The sequence below is a fragment of the Syngnathoides biaculeatus genome, chromosome 18 (genome assembly GCF_019802595.1).
Source record: "Syngnathoides biaculeatus isolate LvHL_M chromosome 18, ASM1980259v1, whole genome shotgun sequence".
Lineage (NCBI taxonomy): Eukaryota > Metazoa > Chordata > Actinopteri > Syngnathiformes > Syngnathidae > Syngnathoides > Syngnathoides biaculeatus.
The window spans coordinates 15,428,900-15,453,398 of NC_084657.1; the positions used below are offsets into that span (position 1 = coordinate 15,428,900).

General features: G+C 43.7%; 1 protein-coding gene and 1 long non-coding RNA gene across 3 annotated transcripts in view; one reads left to right on the forward strand and one right to left on the reverse strand.

The window, feature by feature from the left end:
* Positions 1-1,258: 1,258 nt before the first annotated feature.
* Positions 1,259-24,499, reverse strand: part of LOC133492185 (melatonin receptor type 1B-B-like) — a 44,096-nt gene continuing 20,855 nt past the window's right edge. The window contains exons 2-4 of the mRNA XM_061804237.1: positions 4,905-5,023; positions 3,798-4,142; positions 1,259-1,684 (exon numbers count right to left, since the gene is read on the reverse strand). Of these exons, the coding sequence (XP_061660221.1) occupies positions 1,259-1,684; positions 3,798-4,142; positions 4,905-5,023 (890 nt within the window). The remainder of the gene's footprint in view (positions 1,685-3,797; positions 4,143-4,904; positions 5,024-24,499) is intronic.
* On the forward strand, positions 16,558-21,446 carry LOC133492190 (uncharacterized). Of its 2 annotated transcripts, none has more exons than XR_009792570.1 (3): positions 16,558-16,723; positions 19,224-19,377; positions 19,535-21,446. It is a non-coding gene; the product is annotated as an uncharacterized LOC133492190 (long non-coding RNA). The 2 variants fall into 2 exon arrangements; XR_009792571.1 differs by lacking the exon at positions 16,558-16,723 and adding an exon at positions 19,029-19,138.

Consider the following 24,499-nt stretch of genomic DNA (forward strand, 5'->3'; position numbering starts at 1 on the left):
TGAATTGGACAAATGCTAATTGCCAGCTAGTGGCACCAGATAGTAGAAATAAATGCTATCCATCCATCAATCCATTTTCTGAGCCACTTATCCTCACAAGGGTCACGGGAGTGCTGGCGCCTATCTCAATTGTCATCGGGCAGGAGGCGTGGTACACCCTGAACTGGTTGCCAGCCAATCGCAAGGCACATGGAGACGAACAACAATCGCAATCACAATCCCACCTTGGGGCAATTGTCTCCAATTAATGTTGCATGTTTTTGGGATGTGGGAGGAAACCGGAGTGCCCAGAGAAAACCCACATTGGGGGGACTAGGATTCGAACCCCGATCCTCAAAACTGTGAGGCCAACGCTCTAATCAGTTGCTCCACTATGCAGAGAAATAAGTACTAACAAAAAGTAAATAATAATAATAATAATAATAATGATATGTTCTTGGAGAACTTTGTAGCATTCCCTACTAGATTCTGGCAAGAGTACACAACAACTTCCCGATTATAATCTCTGTTTCGACTAAAGTGGCATTGAAGTGAAGAGAATAGGAGCATTTCAGAAATGAACATTATGGTTCCAGCGCACGCGGTTAGCATAATAACCATTAGCATGTTGGCATTTCGTTATTTGTCATTTGAAATAGGACCCAACAACAGCTCACAATGTAAAATATCAATTTGTATCAGTGCATTTTTGTACTCCTGTTGCTATCTTGCCATATACGGTATGTTATCGTGATCACTGTTAGCTGTTAGCATGCTAGGTGTTAGCCTCTTATCATTTCTCAATTAAGGATAAATATCACCCAACCACAAGGCATAATGATAAATATTTAGCACTCATTTGAAAAAGTACCCAACGCCAGGGCATGATTGGTATTTTCTTTTAGACAGTGTAGTCAGTGTGTTGTCATTATATACGGTAGCTAAACTACTTTTAGCAGACGAGCTGTTATAAGTTAAAATTTCCATTTAAAAAAGGAAAAAAAAAAGTTCGACAGAGCAATACTGTAGCCTGTCACAAATGTTGAGAAAGGAAGTACCAGGAATTAAAAGACCCTGGATTTAAAATTTCAGCAATTCCCATCCTTTCATTTTTTTTACATTGCATTTCCTGCTAAATTCCGACACACCCTGATTATCATCTCTGTTTTTTTTTTTTACTGAATTGGCACTCGAGATGCGAGTCGGACATTTTTGAGGCTTTGGAAGTTCATCAGGCAGTTCAAGTGCGACCGATCTGCGCATCGTCACGGTAACACGCTCAGTCTTTGTTGTTGGGCCGATCCCTCAGGGACTCGTTGTTGTTGAGCGGCGGCGGGGGGGACTGCTTGCTGCGCAGACTGCGGCCGTCCGTGGCGGCTCGCGACGTCTCTGTGACAAAGAGGCGCGTCACCCACACGGAGGTGACGATGCGCTTGTACTCGTTGCGGAAGTTCCGGTTGAGCAGGCCGTAGATCACGGCATTGAGACAGCTGTTGAAGTAGGCCATGAAGTAGCTGACCACGAAGAGCCACTCCGGGATGAGCGGCACCACGCGTGACGGGTCCACTGCCACCGCCAGCCCGATCAGGTTGAGCGGCGCCCAGCAGATGGCGAACAGCACGAAGACCACGAACATGGTGATGAAGTTGCGCAAGTCGCTCGGGCGCAGGCGAGGGCTCTCCTCCGTCTTCACTTTGCGACGCACCTGAGGGGAGGAAAAAAAAAAAGTAAATTCAAAATTACAAAACTGTTGGGAAATTGTGACGACTTTTTTTTCCATTCAAAATTACTTGTTTCTCGAACTGTAATTTTTGGAAAAAAGTACTTAGTTCTCAGAAAAATAGAACTTTATTCCCAAATTTTGTACTTTTTTTTTTCCATCCATCCATCCATCCATCCATCCATTTTCTGCCGTTTCACCGTGTCGGGTCGCGAGGGAAGTAGCTTTAGCAGGGATACCCAGACTTCCCATTCCCCAGCCACTTCTTCCAGCGTGTCCTGGGTCATCCTCGGGGTATCTTTCCGGTGGGACATGCCCGGAACACCTCACCAGGGAAGCGTCTGGGAGGCATCCGGATCAGATGCCCCAGCCACCTCATCTGATTCCTCTCAATGCGGAGGAGCAGCGGCTCGACACCAAGCCCCTCCCAGATGACCGAGCTTTTCACCCCATCCCTAAGGGAGAGCCCGGACACCCTGTGGAGGAAACTCATTTCGGTCTCTTGTATCCGGGATCTTGTTCTTTCGATCACGACCCACAGCTTATACCCATAGGTGAGGGTAGGAACGAAGACCGACTGGTAAATTGAGAGCTTCGCCTTCCGACTTAGCTCCCTCTTCGCCGCAACGGACCGATACAAAGTCCGCATCACTGCACTGATCCGTCTGTCGATGTCCCGCTCCTTTTTTCCCTCACTCGTGAACAACACCCCAAGATACTTGAACTCCTCCACTTGGGGCAGGATCTCATCCCCGACCCGGAGAGGGGACGCCACCCTTCTCCGTCTGAGGACCATAGTCTCGGATTTGGAGGTGCTGATTCTCATCCCAGCCGCTTCACACTCTCCTGCAAACCGCTCCAGTGAGCATTGGAATATTTTTTAGTATCGTATTTTTTCCCTGATAATTTGTGGAACATCTGGTTATAGCGTTGGGCTCACAATTCTGACAACTGGGGTTCGAATCCCAGCCCCGCCTGTGTGGAGTTTGCATGTTCTCCCTGTGCCTGTGTGGGTTTCCTCCGGGCACTCTGGTTTGCCCCCACATCCCAAACACATGCAACATTAATTGGACACTCGAAATTGCCCCTAGGTGTGATTGTGAGTGCAACTGTTTGTCTCCATGTGGCCTGCGATTGGCTGGCAACCAGTTAAGGGTGTACCCCGCCTCCTTCCCGTTGAATGTTGGGATAGGCTCCAGCACTCCTGGGACCCTCGTGAGGATGAGTGACTTGTAAAATGGATGGATGGATAATTGATTTTATCTGAATAAATTCCATTTTCCTCAGGGTTTTTTTTTTTTTTTTGGTCATCAAACAGGGTTAAATTAAATTCAAAAGTAATAGCTGTATTTTTTTCCCATGCAAAAAAAGTTTGTCTTTGTTGAAGTAATTATTTTTTCTCCCAAAATAAAACTTTTTTTCATCGTAAAATTGTTACTGTTTCTGTAAAGAATTTAGTTGCATGAGCATTTTCTGATTAATTATGGGGGTTATTATTAGTTTTTTTCATGGCAGGTTACCTCAAGCTTGTATGCATGTCACCGTAAGCTAAGTGCAGTTATATATGATTTTATTTGTAGTATATCGAGCTTGGTGTTACTGTATTGCATCTCCAATCATATTCTGACAACACCAACGGTGTAATTGAAGAAAGTGTAAATTTTATTTTATTTTTTTCAGCCAGCGCACATGCCCACAAATGCAGCTCCGGTATAGGAAATCATTGAATTTTGGCTTGTTAAGGATCACCGTGGTCAAGCTGAAATGTTAATATGTCAGGAAGGATTTAAACGGCACGTTGTGGCATTTAAAGAATTGTGCTGACTCGTGCGGCGGTTGGGTCACAAATTTAAAGGTCGTTATTTCCACATTCCGACAAAAGACGGTGCAGTTTGGATCAATCTCCGGAGGCCAGATGGACTCTGTTTTGATTTGGTCCACTGAGCTGAGCGTTATTTACACATGCGAGCATTTTCAGTCATTTCTCCCCGTCTGAAATACCATCTTGTCTTCAAATCCTGACTTTAGTTTTGAAATCGTAGCCGTTTTTGTCAAACCACACAAAGATTTTAGAATTCTAAGACTTTTGCAAACTGACCTGAATGACAAGTATCCAGATGCGCAGGTAGCAGAAGGTCACCACGGCGATGGGCACCAGGAAGTGCACCACCACCACAGCCACCGTGTAGGAGCTGCTGACGTTCTGGGCGAAGGTGCACGAGTAGACGCGCGGGTCGTAGCGCAGCGAACCCACGAAGAAGTTGGGCACGATGGCCACGACCGTCAGCAGCCATATTAATGCCACGAACAGCAGCGTGTTGCGGTAGCTGTACAGACGGCTGTAGGAGAAGGAGTGGCAGATGTAGCAGTAGCGGTTGACCGCGATGCCCGTGATGTTGAAGATGGAACCGATCACGCTCAGGCCCATGAGGAAGCCGCTCACCTGGCGACAAAATGGACACAGGCCCGGGAAGTGAAAAACAAACCTCGGAATGCTGGGAAATGAGTGAGATTTTTTTTTTCTTTGTTTTTTTTTTTTTTGCATTCACTGCCTGTGGGACTCTCCGCTTCTACGTGTAAGTTAGAGTAACCCTAGTCACAGCGATTCTGTGCCCTTTTGTTTGATCCTGTCCCGTGGAGTTGTTCGTTTGCCCCACAGTCATCGGACCTTACTGTATGTCTTTTGGATCCCGCCTAGCCTAGCGTTTCTGTGCCTCTGCCTTGTCAGACTTCTACACTGTGCATGACCCAGTTTCCGGAATAAACCACGGTGAACATTATGCCCCTGCCTCGAAGTCCTGCATTTGGGTCCGCCCCCGCACCGGAGGCTCGTGACATAGACTTAAATCTTATTTTTTTCAAGAATTGAATGTCTCTATCTTTAACAACAATTATAATTGAGTTACGGTAATATATATATATATATATTATATATATATATATATATATATATATATATATATATATTTTTTTTTAAGAGAGAGATGGATTTTAATCTTAAAAGAATAAAATAGATGTTTTTTTTCCCCCAAGATAAAAAGCTAAATTTTTTTCAGGACCAAAAGTATTAATTGTACGAGAATTAAGCAATTTCTTTTGTGGTTTTCCAATAAGAATAAAGTTCCTCACTGTTGGCATTTATTTGTCTTTTATTGAAAAAAATGTCATTTTACAAGAATAGTGTACATTTTGTTAAATGTCTTACCATGCACTGGGTGTTGCCAAGTGCCCATCCGTCATGGAAGAGAGCGTAGAGGACCAGAGGATACGGGTAGAATGCCACCACAAGGTCGGCGAAGGCCAAACTCACCACAAACACGTTACCTGGCATCACAAGAAAAATCCTGTTTGGCCTTTTTAAAAAAAAAAAAAAAATCTTTTTAAGTATTTATAAATTTCTGACCCCTCTCCCCTTGTCCTTCGCCTGCTGTTGATTTTGGCACGTCCGTCGGTGGCGGTGTATTTTTGAACCGAGGTGCTGCTTACTTTGCATTATCGCGCCTTCAGCCGTTTTCTCGTTCTACGGGACGCCGGCGCCGCCGCTCTCGACGTGTGCCGGGAATGCGTCCAGTTTGAGTGAGCGCGTTGGCAAGGGAGGCCTGGTTAAAAAAAATGGTTCTGGCCCCTGCGACACATGCGGCGCTTTTATCGGGAAATGGCACATTTGCCGTGTGAGTGTGGAAAGACGCGACGGTTGGTGGGCGCAGCGGTGTGTGTGTTTGTGTCTACTTGGCGTCCAAGGGTTTTTTTTTTTTTTTTTTTGGGAAATCATATTTTAACCTTTGACATTCAGAATGTGCTTAGCCCTGTGAGTCAGACCAAAGAAATTAGGAGACTACATTTTAATTGCTTTCAAGAAAAATAGAAGCAGTGTCATGGGGGGGGGGAAGAGAAAAATGTCTGACCAAAATAAAGTCCTGTTTTTTTTCGAGGAAGAAAAAAACGTGATATCATATTAACCATATTGACTTTTTTTTATTCCCGGGACCATCTGAATCTTTTTATGGTCGGGCCAAAGTTTTGTCGAATGTAAAAGTACTGCCTGTATCATCGTATAGCATTCTTTGATCCATGATCTTGAACAATAACAATTTCAGAAAAAAAATCATTTAAAAAATATTTTTTTTGATTTTTTTTTTCTTAAAAAGACAAGTTTACAAAAAAATTGAAAGCTTAAAAACATGTAGGATGACACTATTTTCTCGGAATATCCTTTTTAAATTTTTAATTACTTGTTGTAGTAAGAGCAAATTCCCCTACCTCACATTGAACATTTTTGTCATATGAATTCAGCCATTTTAGAGTATATATATATATATATATTTTTTTTTTTTTTAAATTTGTTCTTTGTTTATTATATTGCATAGACTAATTGCTCCCCACCCCTTCTTGTGATTTTGGTCCCTGTTGAAATTTGACTGATGCATTCCACTGTGGACATGAAATATGTTCGGAAAGTTTTCCAGTACTTGCAGCGGGTGGTAGGTGTAAAGTAATGAAAGATAAAACCAGAAAATAGGTTTTTAAGTGGCTATGCAGCAGCTGCAGCAGCATCCATCCAGGGAAAATTTGCTGAGCGAGGCAAAATCCCCCCCAAGTCAATATAAGAGAAGAGAAATGCATGGTTGAGCATTTCTAATGTTGGAATACTAAACTTTAATGTTGGTTAAAGGAAGGACCTCCAAATTTCTCAGGGGTAAAAGGAGCTAATCTTTGATGGATTATTTTCAGCGGGGGTCTGCGGCCATCCAGTCCCCGACGGCATTGAGAAGATCAATAAGCAGAGATAGCTTTCACATATCATCTTTTGAAATCATCCACACTGCTGCGGGTAGAAGATAAGGTGAGAACAGGAGAGGCCTCGGGAGGCTGCCTTGATGGACACCACGCTGCCCACGGAGTTGGACGGTTTTCAAACATCAACCCTCGCGAGGTGCCCTGCGATTAGCTGGCAACCCGTTCAGTGTGTACCCCGCTTCCTGTAGATAACTGATATAGGCTCCAACACTCCCGTGACCTTTGTGAGGATAAGCAGATGATGGAGGGATGAAAACTTAACCATGAGTTTGAACCTTAACTGAGGTATAACTTACAATTGAACCCCTGTCTTAAAACATGAATTTAAAATCCTAACCATTTTTTTAAAACCTCACCCTTCTTTGAAACCTTAATTTGAAACCATAATTCAAGTTCGAGATTCTAATATTAGCTTGAAAATCATAACCCTCCGTTGTGAATCATTTTGAAACCAGAAAAGCTCAACCATCCGACCATCCATTTTTCCTGAGCTGCTTATCCTCACTGGGGTAACGGGAGTGCTGGAGCCAATCCCTGTTGTCATCGCCCAGGAGGCGGGGTACCCCCTGAGCTGGTTGCCCCGCAATCGCAGGGCACGCAATCACACCTAGGGGCAATTCATGTTTGTTGGGATGTTGGAGGAAACCGGAGTGCCTGGAGAAAACCCACGCAGGCACGGGGAGAACATGCAAAATCCACACTGGCTGGACCGGGATTTGAACCCCGGTCCTCAGAACTGGTGAGGCCAACGCTCTACAGGTGTTCCCCTGGAAAACCTCATTTGCAGCCCTCATCCAATTTTAAAACCTGAACTTGGAAAGGCTTGAAATCCGACTCTGAAAGCCTAAACTTGATCTGAGACCCGAACATTGGCCTGAAACTCTTACCTTAAACCATAAATGGTTATTTGAAACCATAACTGAAACCTGAATATGAAACACTGACACTGGCTTGAAACCCGAACTTGAAGCATTAACGCTAGTTTAAAAGACTAGACACCCAAACTTGAAACCCTAATCGTTGTTTAAATCCTAAACCCAATCTTAGCACCCTATTTCAAAACCCTAAACCTCGTTTGAAACCCACCCACACTGGTTTGAAACCAGAACCCGAACTTGGAATTTTCAGCCTGTCCTGAAAACTTCTTTTCAAACCGTAATTCTGGCTTGAGGACCCAGTTCGTCAAGTCTCCCAACTTTCCTCTATATTCTTCCTGACTTCTTTTGTAGAACTTTCCCCACCCCAGAATGAAGCAATAAAACTTTGCAGCCGTCGCACCACTTTGAATATACATTGAAAAGGATTTTTTAATTTTTTTTTGGTTTCTTTTAAGATACTTTTTGTCACTTGATTGGTGCGCTCGGCTCTACTCTAACAAGATGTCTTCATTGAAAAAAAAAAATTCAAAAAAATGACAGTCGATGTATAGTCGGTCCTTTTGAACACGGCGTACGTGCTTAATGGGCAGTTAAACCAATGCCGGACAATGAAAAAGGGACGTTTTATTCCGCCCCCCCCCCACAAAAAGAAGGCTCTCTTTTTAATTATCGCCGCTTGGCTAAAAGGCACATTTATATTGGCTTCTTGTTCATTAACTTTGCTTTTGTGAGCAGGGAGAATCATTTCACTCGCGGGCTTCCGCGGTCACGCACCGACAGGAGATTTTGTCAGGCCATTAGCGGTGAAAATGACTTGAAATCAACTTTCTGTGGCCTCTGGGGTTAAAGTTCGTGGGAGAAATTGTGCTCGTATCTTCCTCTGGCTCAAGCTTTTTTTTTTTTTTTTTTTAATGTAAGTAGAGGTTTCAAACTACCTTGCTAAGCAATAATGATGGCATTTTTTGTGAGCTCAATAACCACTGAAATTGTCTTTTATGAGGCTGTATTTTTTTTTTAATAGACATTACCACAAATGTCTTTTAAAGCCCAGAAACTCACAAATTTTGAACCCTGGCTTCAAACCCGAGCCTCACCTGGAAACTCCAATTGGTAACCCCGGTTTGGAACCTCAATATGGAGCCCTAACCTTAACTTGAAAACACAGTCCTTATTTAAAGTGTATGGAACGTGTAATTTCTAACGCAAATTATCTTATCTAGATATAGATAGTATATGTTCAACTGTTCCATAAAATACATATCCTGTTTGATGTTTTTGCCAAAAAATAGAAATGTTTATGAATTATAGTCCGCGAACTTTGACCTAGTTTCTCTTACTTGCAAAACGACTCATTTCGCGGGCGGACCTCTGACGTCACAAAATCTGGGATGGGCTGTTTTGGAAAGGAAAGGGACAGGATGCCGGCGTTCAGCTTTCAGCATAAAGTTTTGCGGTTCTGCTCGTGACATCTTGGGAAAATTGTGACCAAAAATGGGGTTTGGACGGGTCTGGTTACTGTCTGGTTGTGGCATCACTTTACCACGTGAAATTATATTTACGGTGAAGTAAGTTATGACCAGCTATAGCTCGCAAATAAACGTGGCAAGATTTTAAATGGATTATGTTGATTAAAATCCTTATTTGTGAAAATATACCAACTTAGACTATGTTATTGGCTTCTGTGTGTCTTGGTGCAATAATTAGCATTTTACAGGCAAAGTCGTTGTCGCGGTTGTCACGTACCAAATACTTCGTCTGAATTCCAACGTGTGTGCTGTCTAACTGGCTCAAATTGATAACCTTTAACGCCTCGTATTCCTCACCGTCTTCCAGGGGCTCTTCAGAATAACGTTCATCGGTCGAATTATCGGAAAATTCATCGGCGTTCTTACAGTGTATTCCCACGGGATCCATGTTGTTGTCACGACGTCCTACGTCAGGCCCCCAATCGGATTTTACCGCAACGTTTGCGTCCTTTTCCGGCGGATACAGCAATGTGCAATCATTTGTTGTAGATAATCAAACAATAAAAATGTTTCCTTCATAATGGATGTAAGATTCGCATTCAGCATAAAAACTGTATAATATTAGCAAAAAGGTGCTTTGGGATCCTGCCAAACACTTTAACACCCCAGTTTGTAACACTTGCCCCATCATAAAACCCAACTTCAAAACCTTAACCCTGACTTGAAACCTTAATTTTAAACCCTAGCCCGAAATCTTTAAAAATCTACTTAGAAAGCCTGACCCTTTCTTGAAACCCTATTTTGGGGACCTAACCATGGCACGAAACCCTACCTCGAAATCCTAATCGTCTCTTTGAAACCCTAATCCTTCTTTAAAACTTAAACCCTGGTTTGAAACTGTGAATTTGAAGCACTGATCCTTGTTTGAAACCCTTCTTTCAAAACCTTATAAGTACTTTGAAAGCCTATGCCTGTATTGAAAGCTTAACTTGAAACTCCAACCCCCACCCTAACCCTAACTTAAAACCCTCATTTGAAACACTAACCCTAACTTGAAACCCTTCTAAGGAACCCCATCCTTGAGTTGAAACCATACTTTGGACCCTCGTTTGAAACTCAAATCCATGCTTGAACCCCTAACATGAAGTACCCAAAACTGTAGCTTTGTAAAACTGACCTAAAAATGAGGCAGTTAAAAGGAATGGATTCAAGTGACACGCTCCTCACAGCGAACGCGTCACGTCCCGTTAGGTCCCTCTGCCTTTAAAAAAAAAAAAATATATATATATTTTTTTGCCAACATTGCCCTAGAAAATGACCCAGTGGGCCGCGGCGTCACGTCGGGCACGAGGGACGGCGATCGTTACGTAAGATCCTCTGTGATTCTCATCATCGCATCTAGACGCCAACCCGATTATGCGCGTGAAACTCTTTTTGTTTTTTGGGACGTAGCGAGCCGGAAGGTTCCGCACGTTGTATTTGGACATGAGGGACAATATATCAGCAAAGAAAAGAGTGCAATAGGTGAGTTTTTTTAAAATCGGTTCTTGGCTATTTCTTTTGTAAGTTAGTGGGGCAGTAACCCTCCCCAGCCAGCAGATGGAGTTGTGTTGAAAAAAGTGCAAATTAACACTTAGTTGACCCCGACTGGAAACCCTACTTCGAAAGACTCACTAAATCAGGCTTGAAACCCTAATTTGAAACAGTAATCCTGGTTGAAACACGACTTTGAGAACCCAACCATTGGTTGAAACTTTAAAATTGTAATTTAGATTTAAAATATGAAACCCTAATGCTAGTTTGAAACCCTAACCCCATCTTGAAACCCCATTCTAAAAACCCAACTCTATCTTGAGACCCTAATTTGAAACACAAACCTCATCTTAAAGCCTAGCTGGAAACATGAACCTTGCTTGATACCCTAATTAAAAACCCCAACCCTGGCTTGGAAACAGAATTCAAGTTTGAAACCCTAACTTGAAACCTTAATAGCGGCTTGAAACCCCAATTTGAAAGCCCAACACAGAATTAAACTCAGGTTTAAAACCCTACCTATGGCTTGAAACTCACATTTGAAATGCAGAACTTACTTTAAAACCCTACTTTGAAAGACTAATCCTGGTATGAGAACCTCACGCAGGTTTGAACTGTAATTTAAAACCCTAACCTGGATTGCAACACCAAATTGAAAATTCAACCATGCTCAAAACCCAAATTTAGTTTCAGAATTCTAACTCTGGTTTGATTTGAAACCCAAACTTGAGTTCCAAAACCGTGACTCGCAAATTGAAAGCCTGACCCAAGCTTGAAACCGTTACCCAGGCTTGAAACGGCCGTTTGAAGCGCTAACCCTTCTTTGAAACCCTACCCTGAAACTCCATCTTGGCCTCGAAACCTGAACTTGAGCCCATAACCCTTATCGTGGGTTCCAACACACAATCTTTAAACTCCCAACACTGGCCCGAAACCCTAATTTGAAACCTGCTCCATTGTAAACGCACCTCTTTGAATTGTTGGTGTCATTTTCTTCCATTTTATTTATTTATTTATTTGTGTTTTAACTTTGGGGATTAAGCGACGTTTTTGAAGTGTCGAGTTGAATTTTTATTATTAGTTGTTTTTTTTTTTTTTTTTTTTTTACTTCATCTTCAGCACTCTGAGCAGGAAGTGAGCAGTAAACAGCTGTTTTTACAATCCTACTTTTCACGCCTCGATGGACACTGACTTGGATTTCCAGACGGCAGCCCGGCCAGACCGACTTGGTACATCCTTCCTGTCACAAGTGATTTGATTGGTCTCTTTATCGCTACACAACCGGAAAGAGATTGGGAGGATTTTTTTCTACCCCCCCCTCCCCTTTTACTGAATGCATTTTTCCCGTGGGAGGATGAGCCTTGTTTGCATTTAAATGTGTTTTTAGTCAGGGAATTGTGGGAAGAGAGAGAGAGACGGAAAGACAACGATGGAGGAAATCCAGGAGGGGAAAGAAGAGATTTTCATGTGGGGGGGAAAAACAGAAGCAATCATACCCAACACTAAAATTCCCAACACAGACTCCAAACCCGACTTGAAATGAAACCCTAACCTACATTTGGAAAAACAATGCCAATGTTCAAAACATTACCTTGAATCCCTGATCTGGTGTTGAGACGCTAATTAAAAACAAACTCATGAAAGTACGCTTCTATTTATTACAGCTGGTTTGAAACCCTAACCCAAGTTTGAAATTGTAAATTGAAACCCTAACCTGAGTCTGAAACCCAACTTTGAAACCCTAACCCTGGTTTGAAATCCGAATTTCAAACCCGACAATTTTAAGCACTAATTACATCTTTTGAACCAACCTTGAAACCCTAATCCTGATTTGCAACCCTTATCGGAAACACTAACCCTAGTTTGGAATACTAATTCGGGTTAAAGTTTAGTAAGCGTTGAAAACCCCATTTGAAACCTTAACCTAAGCCTCAAATTCTACATTGAATGCCTAACACTGACTTGAAACCCCATTTTAACCGAGTTGAAAACTTGATTAGAGCCTTGAAACTTCACTTTGAAAGCCTAACTGTCTTCAAACCCTAATTTGAAACCCGAACCAAGAGAGGAACTGTGGTACTGGATGCGCAAGTCCGGTGTGGCGGAGAACTATGTTAGAATAGTACAGGACATGTACGAGGACAGCAAAACAGCGGTGAGATGTGCCGTAGGTGTTTCAGAAGAATTTAAGGTGGAGGTGGGACTGCATCAGGGATCCACTCTGAGCCCCTTCCTGTTTGGGGTCGTAATGGATAGGCTGACAGATGAGGTTAGACTGCATTCTCCTTGGACACTGATGTTCGCAGATGATATTGTGATCTGAAGTGAAAGCAGGGAGCAGGTGGAGGAACAATTAGAAAGATGGAGGCACGCAATGGAAAGGAGAGGAATGAAGATTAGCCGAAGCAAAACAGAATATATGTGCGTGAATGAGAGGGGCGGTGGGTGAAGAGCGAAGCGCCAGGGAGAAGAGATGGCGAGGGTGGACGACTTCAAATACTTAGAGCAATGGTGAGTGTGGTAAGGAAGTGAAGAAACTGGTCCAACCAGGTTGGAACAGCTGGCCGAAGGTGTCTGGTGTTCTATGTGACAGAAGAGTCTCTGCTAGGACAAAGGGCAAAGTTTACAAAACAGCGGTGAGGCCGGCCATGATGTACGGATTAGAGATGCTGGCACTGAAGAAACAACAGGAAGCAGAACTGGAGGTGGCAGAAATGAAGATGCTGAGGTTTTCGCTCGGAGTGAGCAGGTTGGATAGGATTAGAAATGAGCTCATTAGAGGGACAGCCAAAGTTGGATGTTTTGGAGACAAGAGAGCAGACTTTGATGGTTTGGACATGTCCAGAGGCGAGAGAGTGAGTATATTGGTAGAAAGGTGCTGAGGATGGAGCTGCCAGGCAAAAGAGCGAGAAGAAGACCAAAGAAAAGGTCAGTGGGTGTTCGAGAGGAGGATGGACGAGATAGGCTCGGATGGAAAAAGATGACACGCTGTGGCGACCCCTAATCGGGACAAGCCGAAAGGAAAAGAAGACAAACCATGGTTATCTATGCCTACCTAGTTTGAAAATCCCTAGATTGAAACATGCTTTAGAAGCCAGGAACCCCAATTTCAGAGCTTGTTTGAAGCCCCAATCCTGCCATGAAACCCAAGGAAGACAAATATGTAATTAAATAAACGCATCAAGTAATACTGCCTGAGCAACTAAAGCAATAAATGATTTCATTATGGTTGCTATACATCACTGCCCAAAAGTCTCCCCCCCACCCTCAACCTCCCCCAAGTGAACACTCAAACTCAGGAAATAAGGTGCTTTTTAATTATTTCCCTTCTTTGGGCAACACTAATCCTTGGCAAAGTCGGCATTCCTCTCCCCTCTTGTCGTTCGCTCACTCCAGCGCTGCGTTTACTGCCAACCAAATATCTCATTTATATTCTATTCAAACCAAACAAAAACAAACAGAAATGCTTTTATGTCAACACCTCGGCCCAAACAAAAGTGCTCCCCCCTGAGGTATTAAAAACTCGCACAAAATAATTAATTATGGTCCGCTTCTTCTTGCGTGATGATTCCCGGTGAAAGCCAAAGACATCATGGGGGTGGGTGCTGGGGGGGGGGGTGGACTTCATGACTAAATATAAGTAGGAATTGCAAATTTGCAAAAGAATCTCAGACTCATGTTACGTAAGAATTATCGTTTTACAAAAACGTTTTAGTCTTCTGTTCATACCAGCTCCCGAGTGTTATTCATGTCCTTGAAATTGCACTGTAGCAATTTTACAGCGTTAGATTTTCAAACTTTGGTTTGACAGTTTGTAAAATACCCCAAAATTGTGAGTCTTCCACTGTACAATTTTCAGAAACGAGAGCTCGATTCCAACTAACGTTGCGCTGCTCGATGTTGAATCGCATCATGAGGACTGAGGATGGTGTGCAAAAAAAAGTTACAAAATCACGTTTTCACCTGAGGTAAATCCGGCGCCTCGGTGTTAAGGTTTAAATTCTTAAGCTGGCTTGTGTGGCGAGGACCAACATCGCCTGCAGTGTGTGTAAAGTTTTTCCCTCGCAGACAGCAATATAATCACAAAAGCCGCATTGACTTCGTCGATGGAGAGAAAAGGATCCAGAGTTGGACGGGAAATGATTCGGCGCTGCGCCGTTGGACAATGACATCGACTTAGCCGCCCGCCTCCTCGTGTGCCGCAGTTAATTGCTGGCAACAAGTTTCGGTTTTAATTAGAAAAAGTGTTGATCGAGGAAGTGCTGACTTGGAAAAAGATGAATCTCAAGACGGTGGAGAAAAGTGGATTAGACGGGGAGCGACGGAGTAGAGCTTGACATTTGCAGTACTGTGGTGGGAAGGGGGGGGGTAGAAAAAAAAACTAATGAGCTTTTCCTCCTGGCGTCGTGGTCGTCCACGCTTCTGGCTCATCACTTTTCTGATCTGGGGCCCAAATTATCGGAAATATGAATCGTTCGCACGGTTCGACTGTTTTCAGTTTCAAGAGAAATCTACTCAAAAGTAAACACTACGGTAACCCCTGTTAGAAACCTTAACCCTGGTTTAAGGCCCAAATTTGAAACCCTACCCCAAGCCTAAAACCTCAACTTAGTTTTGAAACCCTACTTTGAAAGCCCAATCCAAGCTTGAAACTTTATTTTGACAGCCTAGCCCAATCCTAGACACCTACCGTGAAACTCTAGCTGTGGCTTGGACCCCAACCCAGACCTGGAACCGTAATTTGAAACGCTGACTTCCGCTTTAAACACTAACCCAGGCTTGAAACCGCACTTTGGAAGCCTCAGTATGCCTGGAGACCAGCTTCCTGCTTGAAACCCTAATTTAAAACCCAAACTTAAAACCTAAACGCTGTTCTGAGATCTTGCTTTGAAACTTGGACCCAGAGTCGAAACACAATTTGAAATCCCAACCCAGGCTTGAACTCCCGACCCAAGCTTGAAAACCCGATTTTGCACGCTTTACACTTGACACTTGAAATTTAACCCTAATTTTGTTTTAAAAACCCTACATTGAAATCTTAACCAGTCAGTTCTTGGACCTCTCCTGTTCAGCCTGTATATGCTACCCTTGGGTCAAATTCTTCCAAATTTTAATTTTGACTACCATACCTATGCAGATGACACATTTAGCAGTGTCTCCAGACAACTCCAGTTCAATTGGGGTATTGTGCCACTATCTAAATCAGATCATTATCTGGATGAGCCAAAGTTTTCTTCAACTAAATGACAACAAAACACAAAGAAAAGAGAATTGCCGTTAGTAAACACCTGGACCCTCTATCTTTAAAAACCAAAGACCAAGTCCGAAACCTTGGTGTTCTGATTGATTCCGACCTGACTTTCAACAATCATATCAAATCAATCGCAAAAACTGCCTTCTACCATTTGAAAAACATATCTAGAGTAAAGTCTTGTATGTGTCAAGCAGACCAGGAAAAGCTGATCCATGCTTTTATCTCAAGGAGACTTGACTATTGTAATGGTCTTCTGACTGGACTCCCAAAAAAAGAATATTAAACAGCAGCAGGTCATTCAGAATGCTGCAGCCCGCGTTCTGACCAAAACAAAGCAGTCAGAGCATATGACTCCAATCCTAAAGTCCTTGCACTGCCTGCCAGTCATCTTTAGAATAGATTCTGAAGTTCTGCTACTGGTCTATAAATCACTAAATGATTTAGGTCCTGAATACATGAAAGAAATGCTTACGGAATACAAACCCAGTAGAGCTCTGGGATGGACTGACTCAGGTCAAATAGCGCAGCGCAGAGTCCAAAGCAAACATGGCGAAGCAGCATTTAGCTATTACGCTGCACACAAATGGAAGAAGTTGCCAACAGAGGTGACGTCAGCCCCAAGTGGGAAAACTCTTTGTTTTTTTTCTCATGCTTTTTCGAATATATCCACTTTTTGATCATATTACTTGTACCATATGCGGTTTTAATTGTCTTTTTTTAAATATTGTGTTGGTCATTTGTTTTTGTTTTTATCCCATTTTAAATGTTTTATCTATTTGTTTTCAAACGCCTTTAATCATGTAAAGCACATTGAGTTACCTCGTGTATGAAATGTGCTGTACAAATACATTCGCTTTGCTTTGCTTTGCTTTGCTTTAACCCTGTGTTCCACCCCCATTTGAAAGTCTTAATTGAAAGCCTAACCCAGGCTCAAAACCCGCACGTGAAAGCCTACAAATCCGCTCCCCCATGGGACCCCAATTTTTTTTCTCACGTGCGTGATAGTCCAGATTGTACGACCACGTGGGAAATTTTCTTGAAAGCGGAAAGTCCATCCGCTGGAATCGACGGATCCCATTTCCTTGATTTGTGATTGGTGAGAAAACACAACAAATTAGACGATCAAAAAGCCGCCTGGCGTGAATAGTGTCTGCTCTCACAGAATCTGTTGTATTTGTATTTTATTCATTTAGTTTTTTTTTTTCTTTGTGTCAATCTGTGCTCCCACACAAAAGCACATAAGAACAGCATGTATCTTACATTGTGTCCAGAGAGCGTGTCGAGCATATCACCTTCCCATTCGAATCCATTGCAGTCGTGTTGTGTTCACCACAAAACTCTGGAGCCAATTAAAGGGCTGCTGTGAGATTTTTTTTTTTTTTTTTTTTTACCATTTGGACGAGCACAAATGCCAGCTGAATAAACCACCGAGGTGACACAGTTCATGTGCTTTGGATTAAAAATGTTTTTTGTTTTTTTGTATTTTATAAATGTGGAACTAAGGCCAGCTTGTTTTTGTTGTTAAAAACAAAACTTTTGCAAACACGGGTATAGACTCTTCTCGTCTCGTGTTCTTTGAGAAACATGTAAAATGTCGTAGCTTGAAACAGTCATTTGAAAAATGATCGTGAAACCACATCCCTGATGATAAATCCTAACTCGTTAAAAACGGTAACCCTTTTTTTTTGAAAAACCCATTTGTAAAATTAAATCAGGCTTGAAACCCTACTTTGGTAGCCGATCCCAATCTTAGTTTGACACTGCAACTTTCCTTTGAAACTTAAAGGTCCACTGTCATGAAATGCATGATTTTTAGTATGTTATTAATAAAAAAGCGGCAGCCGGTACGGCGCCATCTGTTTTTTCACCACAAAACATGATTTTGACGTTTATGGCTTTTTGTAACTCCCGACATGAAAATCCTCTCGAGGGATTTGTTTTCGAGAAGAAGTAGGAAGTGACGTATAGGGCAGTAGCGCACTCAGGCGAGCCTCTACGTTTCTATTAGTTTTACCTGCGGGAAGTTAGCTCGTAGTTCCTTCGTGTTAGCCAAAATACCAGCTCGTTGTATTGCTGGATATTGCTCGAACTCTCTGGAGGATGAATTCGCGCTTCATACTTTTCCAGAAGAAATGGATTGCACAGGTGTATACAGCTACTAAAAAGAAATAATAAATGGGGGGGGGGGACGCAATCCATAAATCAGGGGTGCTAAATGTGTCGATGTGCCACCCCAGCCGAAGCTGTGATCGGCGGATGCGGCACCGGCGGAGTGGCTCATCTCAGCCGCGGAGGTGGATTGTGCGGGGAGGTGGTTTGGCCGTGATCCACATAAACGAAATGAAACGATAGGCTAATATTGCCCCACTTCACTCGGTGGTGAGATGTTTTCTTCTTCGAAAAGAGCTTCCGTGTCAGAAGGGGCGTCGGAAAAATATGAATATCTCTGTTGTTCGTCTCCCACAGTGGGCGTGTTTTCAATGGCGAATGTCGCGGTGTGACATCACGGACAGAAGACGGCGGCAATATGGCTCCCTCTTGGATATCGAATGAGACTTCCGCAACTTTGACAATGGATGACGCGCTCGCCGCTCATATTTATTTCTTCGTATGGACATTGAAGTGAATAATGTTATGTATTTTTCATTACAATATGTATTCGAGAATGTTTATAGGCATGACCCTTGACCTTTAATGCAAGGTTGAAATCCTAAATCAGCCTTTTAAACCCCCAAATTGAGACTCTAAGCGGACTTGAAACATGATGTGCGGACAGCTTTTACCCCACCTGTGTTTACCGAAGCCCACCCGGGTGAAACGCCACAACAAAATACAGTTCGCTACATCTTTTATGCAAACACGCAGCTTTTAGCCAGCGCCGTCATTTACATATTCAACTGAAAAGTCAACACAGATGCAAGGTCGCCTCGCGCAAACTATTCAGTCGCTCGTCTTTGCGAGCATCAGCGTAATCTCGCGTGTATGCTAAACAGTGTGCATATCCAAACGATACCGCTAACCTTGGAAAAGGTACAAATATTTGGACGAACAGTACTGAGTCAAGGCGGCCTGCGCCAGACACAGCAAAGCAGCCGCTGTCCGTCGGCTCGACTAGGCTGTGATGTGTTATTAGAGCTATAATGTCCAAATTCGGTCGCCCACTCGGGTGGAGTTCAGTATCACGGCAACAGAACCACTGTGATGATTCTACGACATCTTTTAACGTTTTTATGCTGGTTTGAAGGATAGAAAGTGCATTCTTCGGACGAGTCAATTGTTAAAAATTCCCAATTATTGCTAAGTTTCATGCGTCACTCGGATGGCGCTAACCTTCATCCATTCTCCATCTGGCACCTCGTTAGGCAGCTCGGGGTTGCCCGGGAAGATGTATGACTTTTTGTTGGTGGCAGATTGCGGTTATTATTTTGTTTTATCTCTTTGGGATGTGACGCTATCACGCAAAATAAGTCTTGCTCTACGATCGGCGCATTTGGCGCGTGCCTTTTTCAGTGTGAGCATTTAATGTCGGGGAGCTAAAGGGTCCGTGGTGGAAAGACCCATTTTTTGAATCTTTTCATCTATTGTCCCTTGCACAGATGTGAGGCGCTGTGAGCCGGATGCAGTGAAGCCGTTTACGACCACGACGGAGCCCCCTGCTCGGTCTACAGCGAGCGCCGCGGAAAATACCTGCCGTGCGGCGTCATTCGATCATCTACCGGAAAATTTGAATTCCTCCCGTCGCATCTCAAGGTAATTAAAAGCCTTATCGCGGTTGTAATTTGTTATCAGGCTGTAAGAGCCCTCGGCGCCACCCCGGGAGAATTCAAGGCTGAAATGTCACCTCACTATCTGAAATGAACTCTCCTTCTCTCTGATCTGTTGCTGTCTATTTATTTTTCTTATTCAGAGTCAAACCCGAGAAGAGAGAACATCCCTCTCTCTCTGTCTCTCTACTGCCAAATGATTCCTTATGACTTGAGGAAGACAATGAGAAATTGGCCGGATAAGAAGGCGGCGGGTAAGAGAGCAGCATCTTGCGTAACGCCACTGGAGCGGGACCAAGCGGCCGACGTGCCAGCGTTCGACGTCGGCGTCGTTCCCGGGCCAAGGATGCGGGGGGAACTGGAGCGGCGGTTTTAATGCAAAAGTAAATCCGTCCAGGTGTTACATAAATATTACTATATATGCTAATCATTCGGGATGGAGGACGCGAGGATGCCGCTGTGAGCGAACACAAACAGTCACGCTGTTACTATTCGTCAAAAGAGTCAATTCGCGCTCTCCGTTCGGGGTGGCGTGGACATATGTTTCGATTTTTCAGTACAGTTTGGGATTCCCAACCATTGGAAATGATACAATTTCACTTAACAGTGCTTATTGGTGGTTCGTCCCCAATTATGGCCACTTGTAAATTGGTTGATAGGCTGTGTGCTGTGTAATAACACATTTACGCATACCCATAACAGAATGCCACGGACATTTGCAAAAAATCAGCAACTCCTGGAAAGTTTTCAAGGACATCTCCGGTAAGTACAGCCCTCTTTCCCGCGATGACCTCTTCGCAATGAACTGCGGCGGGCGGGCGTGCGGGTGGGCGGCGCTGAGATGTAATCAAAGAGTCGGAGATTAAAGCGGATCTTCGGGGCTCAGCGGGTCAGCTGGTGATACAATAACTTCGTCATGTTTTAAGAGTGGCGTAGCCAGCGCCGTTCATCAAAAAGTCTTCTTAAGTAAGCTCCCCCCCCCACCCCCTAGTGGGTTTATGGACACAAGCAGGAGATTATTTGACTCTCTTCTTGGTATCAATATTGTTGAAAATATGAACACCGAAATTGATGCTGTTCAAAAGTTTGGCGCTCACTTAGTGATGTCCTTAATACCGCTGAGCTGTGAGAGTCATCAAGTGTGATGTGAGAAAGAAATCGGGGACCGTTTTCTATCCCTTTACAGTGAAAATAAATGTATCCATTCATTTTCTTTGCCGCTTATCCTCATGAGTGTCGCGGGGAGTGCTGCAGCTGTCAAGGGGCAGCAGGCAGGGTACACCCTGAACTGGTTGCCAGCCAATTGCAGGGCACATAGAGACAAACAGTCACACCTCGGGGCAATCTAGAGTGTCCAATTAATGTTGCATGTTTTTGGGGATCTGGGAGGAAACCGGAGTGCCCGGAGAAAAGCTATGCAGGCACGGGGAGAACATGCAAACTACACACAGGCGGGGGCCGGGATTTGAATCCCGATTCTCAGAACCGTGAGGTCAATGCTCTACGGCTGCGCCACTGTGCCGCCCAAGTGTATCCACCCTAGGTTATTATTATTATTTGCTAGCTTAATGCTAATGTCTAATGCCAGAGTCTGTAGATGGGCTCAATTTTAAAAAAAAATTAATTAAAAAAGTGAGAAGAACTACTATATTACTGTGGCTCAGTAAAGGTCACCTTGACCTTAATTCCGCTTTATCGACATGCAGCTGAGCTCAGTGCTGCCCAGCATGTTCTGGCGCAACGTGGTACTACACTGAAGACACTCAACTCTTTATTCGGACTTTGAATGCGACGGAGTGGGTGAACACTACTTATCTTTTGTAGTTTTTCATCTTTGAATCGCTAAAATGGTCAATGTTGGTCCTTGTCTTTCCCTTTGCATGTTCAGAACTTCACTCGGCTTCATTTGAATGGACTACTCATGCCTCTAGCGCGGAACTCGCTAAAGGCCGCGCCGGTTTATTCCCGTCTGACATCCTCGGGCTTACATCTAAAGAAGGCTCGTCCGTCGGCGAGTCTCAGACGAAACCAATTTTTTTTTTTTTTTTTTTTTTTTATCAGGTGTGATTGCATTTCCTGTCGGCCCGACATGCACGGGCGCCGACACGGGCTTCTCGTCGCCTCCCGACGGATAAGGAATCCACGTGAGCGGCTGTCGGGTTAGGTTGAGGATATTTGGATGTGCTCGTGGGGTCACTGGCGAGCAAATGTGTGCGTTCGCTCGCCAGATTATTTGCTCCGCTTAAATGGAACTCATGCAGAATAATCGCACAGCCCCCGCAGTCATAGGTGCTCTTAATATTTTATGGAGCAAACGAGACAACTGCAAGAGTCAATATTCATCTCCATCGCTCCAGAACACAAAACGTTGTCATGGGCAGGCTCTATATTGACAAATAAATAGAAAAGTAAAATAGGAATTGCCTACTTTTTGTGTGTGGGAGTTCAGGCCAATGCGTGGATTGCTGTTATCAGACGGTTGAAATCCGAACAATTTATCAGAATATGACACTTTGTAGTATTTGTATTGATTTGTAATTATTATAACTTATCCATATTATAGATCCAATATATTTTATAGGTTTTCTGTCTTTTCTTTTTCCCACTTTCTCATATTTCCAAGTAATCACTAATTTTAAAGAACTACGAAACAAAAATAAATTCAAATTATTTCAATTTAACAATAAAAGGAAAAAAAGCACTCTGATCGATACAAATATTGGAAGCATGCATGTCTAAGGTATTTTTTCCATCCATCCATTTTCTTAGCCGCTTATCCTCACAAGGGTCACGAGAGCGCTGGAGCCAATACCAGATGTCATCGGGCAGGAGGCGGGGTACACCCTTGAACTGGTTGCCAGCCAATCACAGGGCACATAGAGAGAGCCAACCAATCACACCAAGGGGCAATTTAAATTCTCCAATGAATGCATTATTTTTGGGAGGTGGGAGGAAACCGGAGTGCCCGGAGAAAACCCACGCAGGCATGGGGAGAACGTGGAAACTCCACACAGGTGGGACTACGATTTGAACCCAGCCGCCACTCAGCTGTGCCATTAAATGAAAAAAACATAAAATACATTTTTACAATAATATTATTTTTCTTTATATTATTTTGGAAATCAAAATTGCAGCCTTCAAACATCTCTTAAAAAAAAGAACATACTTTATTTTTATTATGACTCCTTTAAAAATGCACATTTTAAAAATTAAAATATTTAAAAGCGGTCACGAAAATATCCATAATATGGTTGATAGAGGCAATGAACATTTATTGTATTAAATATGCCCGATTATTTTTCATTCAAAACACGCACAATTGAACATGTTTCTTTGTATGGAGACTAGCTGTTTTTTCCCGTTTTGTTTTAGATGGGAGAATGTAAGCCTACCGCTAACTGCTGGCATGCAGGATTGGTCAATTTGTCACGTTGTGGCCTCAGGTCGTGATTTAACGCAAATGAAGTGTCAAGTTGAAACGTTTTAAAGAGGGCGACAGACGTGGCTGCCAGGAGTCAGTTAAGCTTCCTCTTACTTCCCTCTGGAGTCTTTGCCTTTTGTGCTTAAGAAGTGAACAAATTATTGGTGAGCCAAGCAAGGCGAGTAGGCTGGGGGCGGGGGTGCATGCGGGCATTTTGTGCCAAAAGCGTGGCCCCCTTTGAGCCAGATGGAATCTTTCCGAACGTGTTACGCCGCACCATTCCAACTGTTAATTGTGTGCTTTCCGCGGTTAAATAAATGATTGTCTTTGCCTCCGAGGGGCAAAGAGGATTGCCGGGTTCAGGGCCGTGCTCATTCCGCATGCTCTCTTCCCCCCGGGGGGTGGGGGGGAGATGTCGGCCGGGTCCCCGTGTACCTGCCGAGCATTTCAGATGCACAAAAACGACATCTTGAATTGTGCAAAATGCTGCCAAAGTCGAGCAGGTGGTGAGCTTAGAAAAAGAGCGGATGTCCTCCTTTAAATGAATTTTTTTTTTTTACCTTTTAAATACACAAAATTTTGATTCCTTTAACCACGTTGGACTGGATAGACCAACCCATCTTCATACCAGGATACCTGATTCCCATCGGGCCATAGCAAGGGTCCTGGAATTCACCCAAAATGGCTGCGTCGGACCCAAGTGCCTGACTTACTGTTCAATTTTGGGGACGGGTCCTCGAGACTTTTTAATTTAAGCTTTCATCATAAACACGTCCATGGAGGTTCATGCTCCCATGTGAAGCTGGCTTGGGGGCAGGATGAGTTTTCCCCCAAAAATTCCTCCAAAACGCTACCAACGCCAAAGAGGCGGCGAGCGGTGAGTCTCGGCGCAGCTGTTTGTGGGAGCTTTAAGACGCCAGCTGGTGTCACCATCGTTGGGATCGTCTCAACAGTATGGAGAACATCTTCGTTCAACATTCCCCCCCAAACGTCCGTCTGGACTGCACTGACTAATGCTGACGCGAGCATGCTAGATACCCTTTGAACTCAGAGAACGAAGCAGCTGATCGAGTCGGAAGGCTGTCGTGGCTCGTCGCTATCGCGTCGGAGATAACAATCCGGATTAAAGGCGTACGCTGATGAAGGCGGGGGGGGGGGGGGGGGCCTCCGGGCCCTGTGTGACGAGTTGCACTCGACCAGAAATGTCACTTTCTGCCGTGCGAACGCGGAGAGATGCCCAGCTGAAATGCCAACAATCAGAAGAACAAATGGGGAACTGGTTTCGAATCGTTCAAATGCAGCATGCCAGTGAGGGTGGGGGCGCTATGTAACAAAAAGACTTTGGGTTCGACCTTTACCTTGAGGAGACAAGTTCGTCAAGATTCATCTTTTCTGGTGAGTCATCACATTTTGTTGCCTAGCTGGGGGCCAGACGCAATGATAAAAGCTCATTTTCGTCTCGTTTTAGCTTTGCCCATCTGCGGAGTGGACGCGGTCGCAATCAGACAAAATCTCTTGTACACTTTTGTCTTAAAAGGATCCTCGGGAATGGCCCGAGTCTAAAATGGCCACTTCAGGCCCAGATGGCCTTCGTCATGTACCTTTCAGGACAAGAGTTCATGAGACTTTTTTCTTTTGTGTGTGTGTGTGTGTTCGTAGTCATGATCGACATGCCTCCCAAAATGTG